The sequence below is a fragment of the Hyperoodon ampullatus genome (genome assembly GCF_949752795.1).
Source record: "Hyperoodon ampullatus genome assembly, chromosome: 14".
NCBI lineage: Eukaryota > Metazoa > Chordata > Mammalia > Artiodactyla > Ziphiidae > Hyperoodon > Hyperoodon ampullatus.
The window spans coordinates 32,169,386-32,188,832 of record NC_136927.1 but is presented as its reverse complement, the minus strand read 5'-3'; the positions used below and the strand labels follow the sequence as shown (position 1 = coordinate 32,188,832).

The 19,447-nt window shown below is 43.7% G+C and overlaps 1 protein-coding gene across 4 annotated transcripts in view; it reads left to right on the top strand.

Annotated features, from left to right (window-relative positions):
- CPPED1 (calcineurin like phosphoesterase domain containing 1) overlaps positions 1-18,925 on the top strand; it is a gene marked incomplete at its 5' end in the record, with an annotated part of 117,755 nt that extends 98,830 nt beyond the window's left edge. For all 4 annotated transcript variants that reach the window (XM_079719271.1, XM_079719273.1, XM_079719272.1 and 1 more), the window contains one exon: positions 18,535-18,925. In XM_079719271.1, the coding sequence (XP_079575397.1) occupies positions 18,535-18,764 (230 nt within the window). In that variant the 3' untranslated portion in view covers positions 18,765-18,925. The remainder of the gene's footprint in view (positions 1-18,534) is intronic.
- Between the last annotated feature and the right edge of the window lie 522 nt (positions 18,926-19,447).

Here is a 19,447-nt window from a genome sequence, read left to right as displayed (position 1 = left end):
GCAGCCAGGCATCTCCAGCCCCTGAGCGGAATTATGTCCCAGCAACACCGCTTTGTGCCTGGGTCTGGGAACTCACGTTCTCCCAAGGCGGGAGTGCAGGCCTTGACAGTCATGGGGGGGTGTGGTGGTGAAGGTGGAGATGCGTGCAACAAACCGGAGCCTGGCCCTCCCCACCGCCGCCGGTGTGGGCCTGATGACGGATCAGTGGATCTCTCTCCACCCGCTCTTCTTGGGAACTTTTTCAGCAAAATCACTCCCTTCCTGACTGAGCTGGAAATGCACAGCCCCTCGGTGTTCTCTGAGCCACTTCTCTGCCACCGAGAATCGTGGTTTCATCCCCCCACCCTCCCACCTTCTTGTAGGAGCCTTGGGAAGGGAAGAGTATCATTTTGTTGATGATTATCTAGGGGAGGTAAAAGTGGAATTTACATGGCTAGTTTTTTAGGAGAGGAAACTGGGGAGAAAATTTAAAACAAAAGAAATCTCTTCACCTAACACCAGCTCCTACTCTATAGAGAAAAGAAATCTCTTGGCCTCCGGTAAAGGGTCATTTCAATAGCTGGGCCATTACTTTCAACCCAAGCAAAACAAAAAGAGAGAGAGAGAGGAGAAATCCCAAGAGGAGGCTATGAATCCTCAAGACAAACCAGATGCTTCACACAGCATGTGGACCAGACATCTTAGCAAATGCCTGAGGTGGCCAGATGTTTATGTGTTGCATAGCATCCACAAAAGAAAGGGTGGCATGAACCCCACCCAGGTTTCCAGCGGAGGCCCAGCGCGGGAGCACCTGATCCCCTGGCAGTGAAGTCATCTCCAGCCTTCTGTGGCTGCTCATGCCCTTCAGAAGATTGGGGTTCAACTCCCGTAGCAGCTAACCCCCCAAACCCCTACCCAGGTCGAGTGGTACAGAGGCAGGGCTGCCTGGCTTGAGTGCTTTTTAACCTGAGAGAGTCTTTTCTTGCGCTGTTGATCCTGCAGCAAACAGGAATTGATGGGCCCCTCCCTGGAGAGCTGGACATTGGGGCTGGGCAAATGGACACCTTCCTCCCTGCAGGGTCACTGCCCCAGGGCCCCCGAGGCTCTCTGAGAAGCTGCACTGAGTGTCCCCAAGTACCTGAACAGTCCCTGGAGGGCCGGAAGGCTCTGAATGTCCCGACCTCCCAATTTAAAGTGTAGAATGATCATCTGACAGCCTAGATTGTACATACTGCAGATACAGTTTTCAGGGTTTTATAGGGCAGCTCTGAGATAGAGCCATATGTCTTGAGGGGAACAATTAAAAGATTGTTGAGTGAATAAAAGCAAGGATCAAATTCACAGATAGCATATCCCATTTTTGTGAAATTATATGTATTTGTGTATGTGTGTATTTCTATAGACCTATATCTTACATCTGTTTTTTATTAGTACAGACATTCAAATTATCTGGACAAGACACGCGGAACTCCTAAAATGGAAAGAGAGATTTCAAGAGATTTCCCTCCTCCTCCTTTTTTAAAGTGCCTTGTATTTTTATAATATTTGATTTTATTTTTAGCAAGCATGCATTGCTTTTTGAGAAAAACCTTTTTGTCTGGAAATATTTTCAAACTTACAGAAAAGTTGCAAGTAAAAAGAACACCTATATACCCTTTACCTGGATTTATCTGGCATTTTACGCCAATTGCTTAATTTTTTTATTATTTGCAATAGATACTGCAAGTATATTTTTCTGATCTATTTGAGGGTACGTTGCATGCATCAATATGTGTTTTATTTTCCCTTCCTTACACAAAAGGTAGGCTCCTATATATGCTTTCCTGCACATTATTCACATTTTTCTTTGCAATCATTCAGTATCAGTTTATGGAGATCTTCCTCGGTTTGTTTGTTTGTTTACAACTGTGAGTGTACCACAGTTTATTCAACTGCTCTCCTAAGGCATGCATTACTTTTAATTAATTTATTTATTTTTGCTGTGTTGGGTCTTCGTTTCTGTGCGAGGGCTTTCTCTAGTTGTTGCAAGCGGGGGCCACTCTTCATCGCGGTGCACGGGCCTCTCACTATCGCGACCTCTCTTGTTGCGGAGCACAGGCTCCAGACGCGCAGGCTCGGCAGTTGTGGCTCACGGGCCTAGTTGCTCCGCGGCATGTGGGATCCTCCCAGACCAGGGCTCGAACCCACGTCCCCTGCATTAGCAGGCAGATTCTCAACCACTGCGCCACCAGGGAAGCCCAGGCATGCATTACTTTTGAAAGCAGAAAAGCAAAGATAAATAGTGAAATGGCAAATTTAAAACCACTGAAGAGAGCAAGCTGAGGCTCTAATAGAAAGTCTGTTGTTTTTAAAGTGGGTGGGGGCTTCCCTGGTGGCGCAGTGGTTGAGAGTCCGCCTGCCGATGCAGGGGACACGGGTTCGTGCCCCGGTCCGGGAAGATCCCGCATGCCGCAGAGTGGCTGGGCCCGTGAGCCATGACCACTGGGCCTGTGCGTCCGAAGCCTGTGCTGCACAACGGGAGAGGCCACAACAGTGAGAGGCCCGCGTACCGCAAAAAAAAAAAATAAATAAATAAATAAATAAATAAATAAAGTGGGTGGGACCATGGGAGAAGCCAGGTGGCTGGTGAGCCCTTGAGCCTCACAAATAGAGCAATAGTGATGGCAAGGGGTCCACATGAAGTAACTCTCTTAGGTCAGGGTCTCTGGAGGCAGAGCCTGAGACTGGGATTGGAGGACATGTGAGGGAACAGCGAAGTAACAATGGGACAGGGCAGGCGACAGAGCTAAGAAGGATATGTGCTCAGCTGGAGTCAGACTTCAGCCTGATCCAGCGGGAGCACCAGAGCAGGGATCTCACCAGAGGTGGTCCCACCTTGAGTGGTGGGGGGGGGACTCCCCCATCCCCCATATACAGTAATGTACTTTGAGAATGTCGAAGAGTTCAAATTAATACATATAATGGGTCTTGTTCCTGGTGCTTGGCCTGTAGTAGATCTTCAGCAAATGATAGCTATTTCTATTATAGTCATTATTCCCTTTTTTCCTTTTATTTTTTTCATGACAGCTTTATTGACATACCATACCATTAACATACAATTTCACTTATTTAAGATGTCCAGTTCAGTGGTTTTTAGTATATTCACAGAGTTGTGCGTCCATCACCAGAGTCAATCTTAAAACATTTTCATGACCCTCTAAAGAAATCCTAGCCCATTAGCTGTCACTGCCTCATCTCCTCCCCAACCCCTTCCTCCCTCCCTGCCTAGAAATCTACTTTCTGCCTCTGTAGATGTGCCTGTTCTGGACATGTCGTGTAAATGGAGTCATACGATGTATGGTTTGGGGGCTGGCCTTTTGCACACTCCTGTTGTTCGGTCATGGGCTGTGCCCCTCCCCCACCCCCAGCCCTCAAGGGGAGGTCACCACTTGCGTGCGGTGGCTTTGGTTCAGTCGTTCAGGTCTCCAGAGAAGGGCAGCTGTGAGCCATTAGCAGCCAACCTGCCCAGCAGCTGGCGGACGGACACACCAGCCTGTGAAGGAGCCTAGTGGGGACACCATTAGAGTCCCCCAGAGTAAATCGTGTGAATGGGCTTCGTTAAGAGTGAAATGAAAGGGATTATCCAGCATAATAAAATAACAGCAGCAGTTACTCAGAAGTTCTGGATAAACAGAAACGTACTGTATGTTGTCCTAGGCAGGGTCCCTTTTTAACCTCTTCAAGGCTCTTCCATGAAAGATCAAGCAGGGCGTGGAATCTCAGTGACCAAACTCTCACATCCTTGATGGGAATTTTAATTGGTTCATTTTCTGAAGGATCATTTGACAGTTATTTCAAAAGCCTAAACTATGGGAATATGAAAGACTAAATGATTCCCCTAAGATCAGGACTCCTGTTTTACATCTTATTGGAGGTTCCAGCCATTACAAAAAGCAAGAAAAAGCATAAGGTTCAAAAGAAGAAGTAAAGCTGTCCCTGTTTGCAGATGATATGATTGTTTACTTAGAAAATCGTAGGAATCTACAAAACAATCACTAGAACTAAAAAATGAATTTAACAAGGTCCCCAGACATAAACTTAATAGACAAAAATCAGTTGTATTCTTAATACAATTATGTACAATATATACTAGCAGCAAACAATTGTCAAGTGAAATTGTAAAAATAATTCAATTTACAATGGCACCAAAAACTATAAAATACCTAGGAATAACAAAAGATATCTTAAGTTCTCTACCCTAAATTATAGAACATTACAGAGAGTAATTAAAGACCTAAGTAAATGAAAAGATAGACCATGTTCATGGATCAGAAGACTTGTTAATATGGCATTTTCCCCAAATTGATCTATAGAGTCAACATAATAACAATCAAAATTCCTGCAGTTTTATTTTGGGTAGAAATCCACAAGCTGATTCTAAAATTTCTATGGAAATGCTAAGTACCTATAATAGCAGAACAGTTTTGAAAAAGAAGAACAAAGTTGAAAGACCTATCCTATCTGATTTCAAGATTAACTATGAACCTACAGTGATCAAGACTGTTAGGCATTTGGTATTAAAAGATAAATGGATCAGTGGAACAGAAAAGAGAGTTCAGAAATAGACCCAAATTTATATGGTTAATCGATTTTCATCAAAAGTGCTGAGGCAGTTCTGGAAACAACTTCCAGTGTCCATCAACAGTTGAATGGGTAAACAAATTATGGGATATCTGTACAATGGAATAGTTCTCAGCAATGAAAAAATGAACTATTGATACATGGATGAATCTTTCAAAATTAATGCTTCCATGATTCTTTCATGAAATCTTTAAGAAGTATGCTGGATGAAAGACGCCAGAACCACCCCCTCCAAAAGGTGCATACTGTGTGATTACATTTATATAAAATCCAAATTAATCTATAGGAACAAAAAGCAAGTTGGTGGTTGCCTGGGACAGGGATGGAGGGAGGGAGTGACTCCAGAAGAGCACCAGGAAACTGGCAGTGATGGATGCGTTCATGACCTTGATCTTGGTGATGGTTTCCAGGAGTGTACATATGTTAAAACTGATCAAATATGCAGTTTATGGTTCTTCAGTTATAGCTTAAGCTGTACCCAAAAGGGGGCAGGTGTGTTTTGACCCAGCAGTTCAGCCTCCTTGTAAACTTTGGAAACTAATGACCCTGGAGCCAGCCTTTTTTGTCTACTTGTATATGTGGTGTAGTTATCATTTTTGCTCTGCAAAAGTGCCTTGTATTTGTGCCTTGTTGTATGATATTCATAATTAAGAACTTCTATTAAAGAAATATTCAGTGCTTTAATTAATTAATATAATAATGGCTTTCATTCATTTGGTGCCTACTATGTGCCAGGCACAGCAGAGCTGTTTCTCACAATAGCAGCTTTGCAGAGTAGCTGTTATTATCCCCATTTTATAGATGATGAAACTAAGGCCATTCAGTTAAAAAGTACCAGTGCTGGAATTGGACTTCCACATCTGCCCCACACTGTTCAATATAGGCTCTAAGTGTAAAATGCACAGTGAATTTTCAAGAACTTGAGGTGGGCTCTAAGTGTAAAATACACACTGAATTTTCAAGAACTTAGTGTGGAAGTAAGGATGTAAAATTAGTAATATTTTATATACTGAATAGATGCTGAAATGATAATATCTTAGATACATTGGGTTAAATAAAATACATAACTAAAATTAATTTCACCTGTTATTTTTTACTTTTTTTAATGGAGCTGCTAGAAAATTCAAAAATTACACATGAGGCTCACATTACATTTCTTTTTGACCAGTGCCACCTCAGAGCTCTTTCCACATCATATTGTATATGTGAGAGACAACTAGGAGGTTAATTCAACAGCGTATATTTATATTTATTGAGTGTAAAATGTATGCTGGTTAAATTTTACAGTTTCCCTTATTGGTACATTTGTTTACTCTGTAAGTCCATTAGCTACTTAATTTCAAGCAAAAATTGTCAGCAAACAATTTTTTCCATATTTCAGGTCTCGATTACTTTTTTAGATGGAAGGATGTGAACACTCTTAGTTTAAGGTAGATACAGAAGTCTCTGACCATCAGGACAGGTGCTCCTGTTTATAGAATAATTGACCAGTTTTGTGTTCTTTAAAGCAGTGTTCTCTTTTGGGCAAAGATGCTTGTCTCTTCTGGTTGGAATGGCATCCATAGTTTCATAAACTAAACTACAAATTACTTTGTCCTTTGTTGTTTACTTTATCTGGGAGAAGCACAGAAGCTTCCAATTTTTGAAGAATCAAGAGATCGTGACTGACCTTTGATCACCCAAACTTATTTTTGAAGATGGTATGCTTTTCCCCCATTACTGGGGGTGGCCCTCCTCCTAGTTTTGTAAATAAGGTTTTATTGGATCACACACGTGTTCACACACTTTCTGCGGCTGCTTCCATGTCACAAAGGAAGGCAGAGTTGAGTAGTTGCGATAGAGACTGAATAGCCTAAAATATTTACTACCTGGCCCTTTACGGAAAAGGTTGGCAGACCCCGGGTCAATTAAGTTACAGGTGATCCTCAAAAGGAGGTCCATGAAAATGCCTTGAAGATCCCGCTCAAGTTAATGGGAATTTGAGGATGGGAGGGTTTGAATCAGCGAAAGGCTGGAACTGAACATGATGGAGTGCTTTGCTCACCACAAGAGGAAGACACGACCCCAGCTGGCACTTGTCTCAAGTCCATTTCCACTTCAGCCAGACGGAGTCTAGCCTCTGGCCACGCCTCCCGGGCCCTCCAGCTGGGCCAGAATCTGACTTGGAACCCTGGTGCTGCCACCCACTGCCCTGGGAAGTACGGATAAGTTCTGCCATGTCTGGGGAGGAGTCCAAAGGCTGTAGAGGAAATGCCTGCAGGTGGCCAGTCAGCAGGAGCCGTTGTTGTTGTTGTTGTTTAGCTGCTGCTGCTTCCTGCACTCACCTGACTCCTGTCCTGTGCTCATGGTTGCGCCTTCCCTGACGGGCCTTTCTTTTACCTCCACTACCCAGGTGTTTTGGTGAGGAGCGTCGACTGGGGCCAGATTCCTGGGTACAGGCTGAGTTAGGCAAACTACTGAATGTCTCTACATCTCAGTTTTCCCATCTGCAAAACTGGGATAATAACTGTGCTTTCTTCTTAGGCAAACTGTGAGGATTCAGTGAGTTAAAAACATGTAAAGTAGCTCAGAACAATGTCTGACAGATAGTGCGCACTCCATAAGTAATGCTGCTGCTGCTGCTTCTTGTTATTGTTAGTACTACCCTAATCATGACCCTCCTTCAAGTCCCAGGTGAGGCACAAACAAAGAACTGGAAGAAGCTGAGGGTGTGTTTAGGTCAAAGCCACCCTCTCCAGGAAGCCTTCTTACTGGGCCCCAGCACCATCTGTGATCCGTGGCACTTTGGACCTCCAGGGTGGTAGAGCATCTACTTCTGAGTCAGTCTGATCTAGGCAACAAATCCTAGCTGTGTGACGCTGGACAAGTTACTTAACCTCTCTGTGCCTGATCCCATCATCTGTAAAAGAGGACAGTATCTTCCTCGTGGGGGTCCTTATGAGGCTTGCCTGAGATGATGCACATGCAAAGTGCTCAGCTCAGAGCAGATATTCTGTAAATAAAACACTGCTAAACCGTGTTATTTTCACTTTCTGCATTTTATTATGAAAGTACTTTACAGTACTACCCAGCTGTAGACTTTAAGCTCTTGATTGCTAGGAATGGTTGATCTGGGTGACCCGCCAGGCTCCACCAACACCTGGCACCGAGAGGGAGCTCTGCAAATGTTTATTGCCTCGAATTGGCTGAAGAAACAGCATCCTGCCTCAGCCGAAGAACGGGGAGTAGGCTGTTGCCTTTCTCCACAGTCCCTGGCAGCCATGGGCCATGGACACTTAGGCATCTGGAAGGATACCTGCCAGTAAAATTCTGAGCGTGATTATACTAGAATCTAGAACTCCCAAATTGGCAACTCAAAATCGTAATTTAATATGAAGAATGTCATACTGAATGAGTCAGGTGGGCCTTAACCCCGATATTGGATCAGCAGCTGATGTTCCAGCCCTGCCTAAGAAACATCTGCTTCTCCCCCTTTGCCTCACAGCCATCCCAGGCCACTGGCCGCCGGCGGGGATCACCGTCTCCAGGCCTGCCTCTTAGCTGCCTGCTGAGGAAATTCCTTACCTGCAGGAGGGATTATTTATGCCTGCTTTCTGTGTGTTCACACCAACCTTTTCCTTTTTTAAATTTTCCTTTTCTTTGTTTCTTTTATGAGTCCCATTTTTTTCCTTACCACTGAGACAGAATAAATTGAGTGTGACTAATGATTTGTGACACAAGTTTCACTGTTACAGCTAGCAATATAAAGATGCCAAGCATTTTCATAAGTGTATACTCAGGCAGGATAAAAGTAAAAACTGCCCAATTAGAATCTGTTCACACTTTCCAAGCCTAAGTAACACTAAAGACATTAAGGACATCAGTTTTTAATCCCAAAATTGTACCGGGTGCATCCCGATTTCCTGGTTGATTTGAGGCACATTTCTGATATTAGAATATTAAATTATATGGAGATTGTATCCCAATCCTCTGATTGATTTGAAATGAATTTGAATCAGGACAGCTTAAAAATTGCTTTTATAGCATCTTTATGACTTGATACCATGGAGAAATAAATATGAAGCTAATGCCACGGATGGCGTCCTCTTGATGCAGGGGCTATCTCTGCTGCGGATTTTCTTGGTGGTAATTTGAGATGCTTGTCACCTCCTTACAGCAGTTCATAATTCAAAAACAATCTATACGTGATAACTCAATTAAGGCACCATAGAGGCATGTCGGCCACAGATGACTGATGAACAGTCCGAATGGAAATACTGCACAACTCTTAAAAACACCACTAAAATCAATCCCCTGTCAGGAAAACCATGATTTATTAATATATTCTTTACCTCCATCGAGTTGTGAATCAATGCATCCCCATCAAAAGCTAGTAGAGGACTTCCCTTGTGGCGCAGTGGTTAAGAATCCGCCTGCCAATACAGGGGACATGGGTTTGAGCCCTGGTCCGGGAAGATCCCACATGCCGCAGAGCAACTAAGCCTGTGTGCCACAACTACTGAGCCTGCATTCTAGAGCCTGCAAGCCACAACTACTGAGTCCGCAAGCCACAACTACTGAGTCCACATGTCACAACTACTGAAGCCCGTGTGCCTAGAGCCCGTGCTCCACAAGAGAAGCCACCGCAATGAGAAGCCCACACCCCGCAACGAAGTAAGTAGCCCCCGCTCGCCGCAACTAGAGAAAACCCGCGTGCAGCAATGCAGACCCAACACAGCGAAAAATTAATTATTTTTTAAAAAGCTAGTAGAAAACCAACATAAGTAAAACTTCTTGCAAGTCCTGGTGGCAGGATTGTAACTCGGACAAGGGCCTGAATGTTGCAAGGCCAGCTGGTCATGTCTGCGTCCCACTCCAGCAGGGGAGCTTCGGGGTATGATGAGCACCTGCTGTTTACTGGGCACACGTTGCCAGCATCCGAGCTGTCATCCAAACCTCTCTGCCACCCATGAGACAGGTATTATTATTGTCTTACAAATGAGGGAGTCGAGGTTCACAAAGGTCTGTAACCTGCCCAAGGTCCCAAAGGACAGAACCTGAGTCTGCAAGAACCTGAGCTCTTACATCCGAGTACCATGGGTCTGATCCTGGCTGCCCTGTTTTCTGAGTAACTTTGACTTGGTTCCTTAACTTCTCCGTGCCTAGTCTTCTCATCTGTAAAATGGAGATGACTCCTGTGTCCCTAGGACAAAGGTCCATTGGGAGGATTCAGGAGATGGTGGATAAAAAGCCCTTAGGGGGCTTCCCTGGTGGCGCAGTGGTTGAGAGTCCACCTGCCGATGGAGGGGACACGGGTTCGTGCCCCAGTCCAGGAGGATCCCACATGCCGCGGAGTGGCTGGGCCCGTGAGCCATGGCCGCTGAGCCTGCGCGTCCGGAGCCTGTGCTCCGCAATGGGAGAGTCCACAGCAGTGAGAGGCCCGTGTATTGCAAAAAAAAAAAAAAAAAGTCCTTAGGGTCCTGCTGCTGCTACCCTCGACCCACTCTGCCTCAGTGTTTGCCCTTCTTTGGGACAGGATCAGGAGACATGATTGGGGTTCAGAACTCCTGGACTTCCCAGGAGGTGGGAAGTAGAAACTCCCCCTACCAAATACCAGGCTCCTGGTTCCGGTTCCAACCCAAGAAGAGGCTCCCTCACTTTCCACCTGAGTCTCATCCCTGTGTTTTGCTTTTCCCTGGACCAACTGGGAATATCTCAGAGCCTTGAACTCTGCACAAGAACCCAGGAGAGTGGAGAGTCATTCATATGTCCCTACTTTGAGACAGACTTTAGCCTCCTGCCTGCCCATCCCTTTGTAAATTTATCACATGGTCATTGCCTGATTTCCTGTTCAGGACTCCAAAATGTCAAGTTCCTCGTTGTACTGGGCAGGGGGGAGGGGGGATCTCTTTTACCAGAAGCAAGAAGATTCTGAACACAACAGCTCTGCTTGCTGACGGCTCTTTCATCTTTATTTCTAGTCCTCTTTAGGCTTCTTTGCTCATCTAAAAATCCTCATTTGGTCACATTTCTGTGACTTGGGACATTAACAGTAAATGATGAGCCCCCAGGGACCTGGGTCAGGAAATGAATGGGACACGCTGATGGCAGAGAAGCCCAGCTCTCCACTGTCTACCGAGACCCCTTCTGAAAGGTCTGCCGGTCACTTGCACAGTCCCCATTAACACTCCTGTCTCTGCGAATGCCAACAAATAATGGCATGAAATCTAAACATAAATGAGTTTTTACAGCTAATTACGGCTAATGCGAGCAACTTTCAAAATTGCCAAACATTCCTTCCAGAATAGTACATTTTGCAACTATGAATTAGGCCTAAAGAGCCAAATTTCATAAACCTAATTTAGCAAAATAATAATACTAAGTGCGTTCCGACTGGCCGTTAGCAGCTCCCCGGGGTGGGTCTAATCGTACACTCTCCCATTTGGGTGTCTGACGGCACAGACCGTAAGGCTCGGAAACCCCAGGAAGGCAGTGGAGGAAGCAGTCATTTCCACGGCCCTCCACCCTGAGTGATCAGGAGCTGTTCACTTCCCCCACTTATGGCGATACACCCAACCCAGCGGTTCCAGCCGCAGCTTTGAGCCACACAGCTCCGGCCCTGGTGTGGCAGCACCTCCGTCCCTCCTGTCATTCTTTCCCGGTCCACGTCACCTTGATGTTTGTTTGTGATCACCAAATCAATGCATGATCACTACAAACATTATAGTAATAAAAACATAGAAAGTGATGCCCACCCTTGCTGATCCCACCCCACCACCCTGGTGGTGAAATCACCTGTGTGAATTTAGTGTCTGTTTCTCCCCCATTCAGCTGGGGGTACAAACACAAGCACACACCCTCTTATATTTTATTTTACAAAAACAGGATCACACAACACTTCTTTTTACATCTTGCTGTTCATACTTAATAATATATTTGGTGCCTTTCAGTGCCGGTACATGTAAATCAACCTCTCTTTTTTTTTTAAATACACATACTATAATTTATCCAGTCTCCCGTAAACGAATATTACAAACAGTGCCTCTGTGAGCACTGTATATTTGTCCCCACAGACACAACACGCCTACATCTGTGGGCTCTTCTCTGGGTATCTCTGAAGGATAAATTTATATGAAAATGGTGATGTTGGGTCAAGGAATGCACAGCAAAATGTGAGAACCTAATAGCACCTAATTACCCTCTGAAATGAGTTGTATCTGTTTGCATCCTAATAACAGTCAATGGAAATAGCTGTTTCTCTCCACCCTTGGTTGTTTTAAGCAGGGAAACCTGGGTCACCTTCCTTTCCATCCCTAGCCGTGGTCCAGGGCTGGCAGGCCCACACCTGCCCGCAGGTGGGTCTCAGTTCTCGCTGCTGGAGAGCGGCTATAGTCTCCAGAGCTCTGTTCAAAGTCTCTCAGAACCCTACTAACAAGAAGCGTTAAACAATTTGATCGTATTTCCTTCATACATTTTTTGAATCATTGTCAAATGCAGAACAGTTCTCTCACCACGAGGGTCCCTCCTGTAGCCGCACCCACTCCCAGCCCCCTTCCTCCCTGTCCCTAACTCTTAGCAGCTATATAATTTTTGTCACTTTAAGAATGTTATGTAAGTGGAATCATACTGTATGGAACCTTTTGAGTTGGCTTTTTAAAATCAGCTTAATCTCCTTGATATCCACTCAAGACGTGGCATGTGTCAATAGTTGATTCCTTTTTATTGCTGAGTAGTATTCCATTGGTGTGGGTGCCTCTTGACTGTGACCATTTCTTAGACTTTGCTTATTTTTGATGACCTTTACAGTTTTGAGAAGTACTGGTCAGGTATTTTATAGAATGTCTATTGGGATCTGTCTGATGTCTTTTTCATGCCAGAATTATGGGTTTAAGGGAGGAAGACCACACAGGTCAATTACTGTTTTAATCCCGGTCATATCAAGGTACATACCATCAACCTGACGTATCATCACTGTTGATGTTCGTCAGTTTCTCCACTGTAAAGTTACTTTTTTTTTTTAAACCTCTCTTTATACTTTACTCTTTGAAGGAAGTTGCTGTGCACAGCCCATACCTAAGGCGTAGGGAGTTATACTCCACCTCCTTAAAGGAGGAATTTCCACATAAATTATCTGTTAGTCTTCTGTATGGGATGTTAGTCTCTTTTCCCCACATTTATTCAATCAGTTATTTGTATTAGTATAGACTCGTGGCTTTTTAAATACATTTCCTGCCCCAGTCTTATAGTCACCCATTTCTCCAAGGATCCATAGTTCCTTTTGTTGGAGAATAGGAGTAGAAACCAAGATGTGGCTGCTAGGTGTGCTCCCTGCTAGTATGTGTCCTTGCTCCTAGGCACTTGCACCTGACAGAGCAAGAAATGTGTGTCTCTCTACTAACCTGTGTACGTACACATCTATATATATTTCCAGATGTCAGCAGGGTTTCCATGTTAAGGTAAACACAAGTTCATACTGATGTCTCCAACTCTAATCCATTACCACATGGATCATTCTAGCCTCCTCCCCTTCCCATACGGGTTTAAAAAAAAAACATTTTTTTATTGAGCTGTATAATTCACATACCATACAATTTACTCCAAAATTCAGTGGCTTTAGTATATTCATAAGACTGTGCAACCATGGCCACTGTCTAATTCCAGACCATTTTTACCATTCTGCAAAGAAACCCTGTGCTCATTAGCAGTCATTCCCACTCCCTCTTTCCCCTCTTCACCCAGCAACCACTAATATACTTTCTTTCGCTATGGATTTGCCCATTCGGGACATTTCTTATAAATGGAGTCATACAATATGTGGCCTTCTGCATCTGACTTCTTTAACTCAGCATAATGTTTTGAGAAGTGGTAAACTCTTAGTCTTTATATGTCCAAACATGTATCTGTTTTGCCCTTAAACTTGAATGATGGTTTAGCTAGGTACAAAATTTGAGGTTCACAAGTACTTGCCTTCAGCATTTTGAAGGTATTACTCCCTGATTGTTTTATGGCTGAAATGCCTGCTACCTGTCTAATTGTCATTCCTTTATAGTATTTTTGCCATGATATCTTTTTTTTTTTAATTTATCTTTGGCTGTGTTGGGTCTTTGTTGCAGTGCGCGTGCTTCTCATTGCCGTGGCTTCTGCTGCGGAGCACGGGCTCTAGGCGCACGGGCCTCAGCAGTTGTGGCACACGTGCTCAGCAGCCGTGGCTCGTGGGCTCTGGAGTGCAGGCTCAGCAGCTGTGGCTCACGGGCCCAGCTGCTCCGTGGCATGTGGGATCCTCCCGGACCAGGGCTCGAACCCGTGTCCCCTGCATTGGCAGGCGGATTCTTAACCACTGCACCACCAGGGAAGTCCCACCATGATATCTTTTTAAGGCTTTTCTTTCTGATGCTCCATAATTTTACCATGGCATATGTCAGTATGAATTGATTTTTATTTATCCTACTTAGTACCTTTCATTTGAAGACCCATATGTTCCTCCTTTCTGGAAAATTCCAAATAACCCATCCTTTGGGTTCTTTGAACTCATTCTTATTGCTTATGTCTGGGTGTCTGTGTTGTTTTCTGATTCAGCTCCACATTTCTACCTTTTCATTCACTAATTCCCTGTCTGATTCATGTCTAGTCTAGAATTTATCCCATTTATTGAGGGTTTTGTTTTAAAATTTTAATTCATATCTTTTATGTCCACCATTTCTAAATTTCCATTACCAACCGTTCTCATTCAATTCATGCCCGTTTCGTTTCACAACATCTTGTTGTTTTTAATGGATATTTGGCCTTTACTGAGTACGTTTGATATCCTAAACATTTATTTTAAGTATTTCTCAGACAGTTTGTATCATTGATTTCCCCTGAAGTGAATTCATATTCCCAATTGAAGAGTTTGAAGACTGTCTTACTTAGCGTGAAATTTTCACAGGTGGTGGAATTTTTTTTTTTTTTTTTTTTTTGTGGTACGCGGGCTTCTCACTGCTGTGGCCTCTCCCGTTGCGGAGCGCAGGCTCCAGATGCGCAGGCTCAGCGGCCATGGCTCACAGGCCCAGCCGCTCCGCGTCACGTGGGATCTTCCCAGACCGGGGCACGAACCTGTGTCCCCTGCATTGGCAGGCGGACTCTCAACCACTGCACCACCAGGGAAGCCCCGATGGTGGAATTTTTAATTTCAGGTTCAGTTTGGGTAAGAGGTATTTGCAGCGGGGGAGGCGGTGGTTTTTCCCTCACTTTTCCTCTTGACCGACTTCTCCCTGTGCAGGGGTTTCGGCCCCCATCGGGGACCAGGCCTTACGATAGTGCTTAAGAGTCCTGGCCCCCCAGTCATCCTGCAAAACCATGTTTCGCTTCCTTGACTTGAACCTGTGTCTGTCCTTCCTCCCTAGACCCGTGGGTTGCTATAAGCCTTCACCCAGTGCTGTGCTGGAGACAGCTCCTACCAACACATGAAAACCAATGATTAAATGTTAGAGAATTGTGTGAGTTGGTTGTTAAACAGCCACTGTTAGAATTTAATTATACAAACTCATCATTAAGTAAATTATATTAAGAAGCAAAGGTAATAAATACTCATACTCGACACTTAACCATTTTCTAATTATCTTGCTCTGTATTATTCTCACCCCTGCTCTTTGGCTGCGTACAGCTCTCGTATGTGTGTTGGGAACACTCCGTGGTGGTGGGTGTGCTCCTGGGCATCTCTTTTTTTTTTTTGCGGTATGCGGGCCTCTCACTGTTGTGGCCTCTCCCGTTGCGGAGCACAGACTCCGGACGCGCAGGCCCAGCGGCCATGGCTCACGGGCCCAGCCGCTCCGCGACATGTGGGATCTTCCCGGACCAGGGCACGAACCCGTGTCCCCTGCATTGGCAGGCAGACTCTCAACCACTGCGCCACCAGGGAAGCCCCTGGGCATCTCTTGACCACTCTGGTTCAGTGACATCACGTTGGTCATTTGAAATCGGCCATCATGAGAATGTTAACTCCATGGAAATGAGTAAACATTACAAATCAGGTCCTTTTTTTTTTTTTCTGGAGTGCTTGTACCAGGGTGTGCCAGCCCACCACCACCCTGGAACAGGGAAGTGGTGGTTTCCTTCAGTCTCCTTCCTTAAACGGAGGTATTAACACCACCCCTGTTTCTAGCCGGGAGCCAGCCTTCATTGCCTCATCTCAGAGAAAGTGCTTTCAATCTTGATTATCTTGTAAGAGCTCAACTCCCACTCATTACTCTGCCTTCCTGCTTTTTTTCTGGTCCATAGAGCTATTTATTTTGGTATTGAAGCTATCTCTGTCCTTTGGGTTTTTTTTTTATATTTTATCCATCATAGATCTAAGTTTGGAGAGGAGGAGGTATATTAAATGTTGACCATGCTGTGCTATCTTGATTAGAACTCCATAAACATTATTATTTTTCAAAAAATTTTAATATAGCTGTCAGTAATCTTGATGCTAGACAACAAGTGCTTACATATATCATAGTATATGATTTACGCTTTTAAAAATTCTTTGAGGTGTACTTTCCACGTCCTAAGATGAATAAGATACACCAAAAGTCCTTTAGATGCCTGTTGGCTAACCAGCAAGTCCAGTCCTGGGTGGCTGATCTCTGCCACACTAAGCAACCAATGATAAGTTAAAACAGCTTTTCCTAGAGTCAGGACTCCTGGCTGGGGGTAAGAACAGCTTTACACATACAGAATACCAGAAGGACATTTAATACAGAGAAGATGTTACCTATTAAATCCCATCTCCATTTTCACAATGAGAACACTGCACCTTCCAAAATAAAGCTGTACCCTATGAACAACGAATAACAGTGGGAATTTGAATTGGGTGTCAATTATAGAGACTTGAAGGAGTGCTTGTAAATCGCTTGTTCTCTTGTGCTGTGGAACGTGTACCTTCTCCTTGCTGCATGCATGTCTTCACGTTTTGTTATTTCACTGGCCCTATCTTTGGCTCCTGCACTCAGAGATTCCTGAGAAATATGAAGGAATTAATGAGTAAAAAGTATCTGTTTAAAAGAGAGGGACAAGTCCACCTCCTTGTCCCTTCTCCTGTTTCAAACCTTTTTCTCCTTCCATCCAGCTATTCCTTTATTTAATTTATTTTTTTAACATCTTTATTGGAGTATAATTGCTTCACAATGGTGTGTTAGTTTCTGCTGTATCACAGAGTAAATCAGCTATACGTATACATGTATCCCCATATCCCCTTCCTCTTGCGTCTCCCTCCCACCCTCCCTAACCCACCCCTCTAGGTGGTCACAAAGCAGCGAGCTGATCTCCCTGTGCTATACGGCTGCTTCCCACTAGCTGTCAATTTTACATTTGGTAGTGTATATATGTCCATGCCACTCTCTCACTTCATGCCAGCTTACCCTTCCCCCTCCCCATGTCCTCAAGTCCATTCTCTATGTCTGCGTCTTTATTCCTGTCCTGCCCCTAGGTTCTTCAGAACCTTTTTTTTTTTCATTTTTAGATTCCATATATATGTGTTAGCATACGGTATTTGTTTTTCTCTTTCTGACTTACTTCCCTCTGTATGACAGACTCTAAGTCCATCCGCCTCACTACAAATAACTCAATTTCGTTTCTTTTTATGGCTGAGTAATATTCCATTGTATATATGTGCCACATCTTCTTTTATCCATTCATCTGTCGATGGACACATAGTTTGCTTCCATGCCCTGACTATTGTAAATAGAGCTGCAATGAACATTATGGTACATGACTCTTTGAATTATGGTTTTCTCCAGGTATATGCCCAGCAGTGGGATTGCTGGGTCATATGGTAGTTCTATTTTTAGTTTTTTAAGGAACCTCCATAGTGGCTGTATAAGTTTACATTCCCACCAACAGTGCAAGAGGGTTCCCTTTTCTCCCCACCCTCTCCAGCATTTATTATTTGTAGACTTTTTGATGATGGCCATTCTGACTGGTGTGAGGTGATACCTCACTGTAGTTTTGATTTGCATTTCGCTAATGATTAGTGATATTGAGCATCCTTTCATGTGTTTGTTGTCAGTCTGTATATCTTCTTTGGAGAAATGTCTATTTAGGTCTTCTGCCCATTTTTGGATTGGGTTGTTTGTTGTTTTGATGTTGAGCTGCTTATATATTTTGGAGATTAATCCTTTGTCAGTTGCTTCATTTGCAAATATTTTCTCCCATTCTGAGGGTTGTCTTTTGGTCTTGTTTATGGTTTCCTTTGCTGTGCAAAAAGCTTTTAAGTTTCATTAAGTCCCATTTGTTTATTTTTGTTTTAATTTCCATTTCTCTAGGAGGTGAGTCAAAAAGGATCTTGCTGTGATGTATGTCATAGAGTGTTCTGCCTATGTTTTCCTCTAAGAGTTTGATATAATGTCTGGCCTTACATTTAGGTCTTTAATCCATTTTGAGTTTATTTTTGTGTATGGTGTTAAGGAGTGTTCTAATTTCATTCTTATACATGTAGCTGTCCAGTTTTCCCAGCACCACTTACTGAAGAGGCTGTCTTTTCTCCTTGTATATTCTTGCCTCCTTTATCAAAGATAAGGTGACCGACCATATGTGTGTGGGTTTATCTCTGGGCTTTCTATCCTGTTCCATTGATCTATATTTCTGATAAACATTATTTTTCATAGACATGTACCTTCTACTCTATGGCTGTTTATGTAGGCCTCAAAATATTTCCTTCATCTCTCCCAAAGTCATTTACCTTTTCTCCCTTCTCTCCTTGTCCCCTAGTACTTTCCTGTATGAATTACAAGAAACAGATTAATAATGTATTATATACATATGAGTTATCCTTGAAAAGATTCTGGATGTCACATATGCTGCCTTCTTATTTATCATATGCTGAATAATATTATGCATTTACTATAATAATATGTGTTGTTCACAGAAGAAACCACTGGAGCCCCTAAGTTACCTAAATGGAAATCCTTGGCCCCCTAATGTTTTTTCCCTTCCCTGCAGGTATCAAAGCTGTGTTCTCAGGCCACTACCACAGAAATGCCGGGGGCACCTACCAGGACCTCGACATGGTGGTATCATCTGCCATCGGATGCCAGCTGGGCAAAGACACCCATGGGCTCCGAGTCGTGGTGGTCACCGCTGAGAAAATCGTCCATCGATACTACAGTTTAGATGAGCTGAGTGAGAAGGGAATAGAAGACGATCTGATGGATTTGTTGAAGAAAAAATGATTGCCGATTATGATTTATTCACTTTTCACTTCTACTATTTTTTCATTTTGGAAGAAACAGCAGCTGCACACCACCCCTTATTGAAATAAAAAAGTATACCAGGCAGATTTGTGAATTTATGTCCTTTTGCTTAAATCAGAGAGCTAAGTCCTGTCGTAAATGATATTTAAAATAGAACTGTCCTCCCAATGCAAAAGAGAGGAGAGGAGCCTGGGAATGAAAGAATAAATGATGTTATTAGAATCTCTCTGCATGGGTGATTGAATAAGTTCTCCTAATGATGTGTTTCTCAACTCTGCTCTGAATTAGATGGTTTTCTGGCATCATATGGTAAATGTCAACCTATCAATCTCAGTCACACCCTGATATCCAAGTGTCATCTCTGATGATTCTTTGAACAAAATTCATCTGATTATAGTAAACCGTGGTCACAACTCCCAAAATGCTAGGCAAAACAAAGATCATCTCCTTCCCTTCCTAACAAAACAAGTAATTGTGTCCCGTTACCAGAGGCAGAGACTCATCTGACTAAGGAGCTGAGTAGCCAACATTTACTATTAAAGTCTGGGACATCTGTTATGGCAGATGAGGAAGCGGATACAAGTCAAAGCTCGAGTTTACCTTCATGGCGGCTAGAAAAGTCACCTTTGCACATAAATCGTCCATATTCAAAAACCTCATCC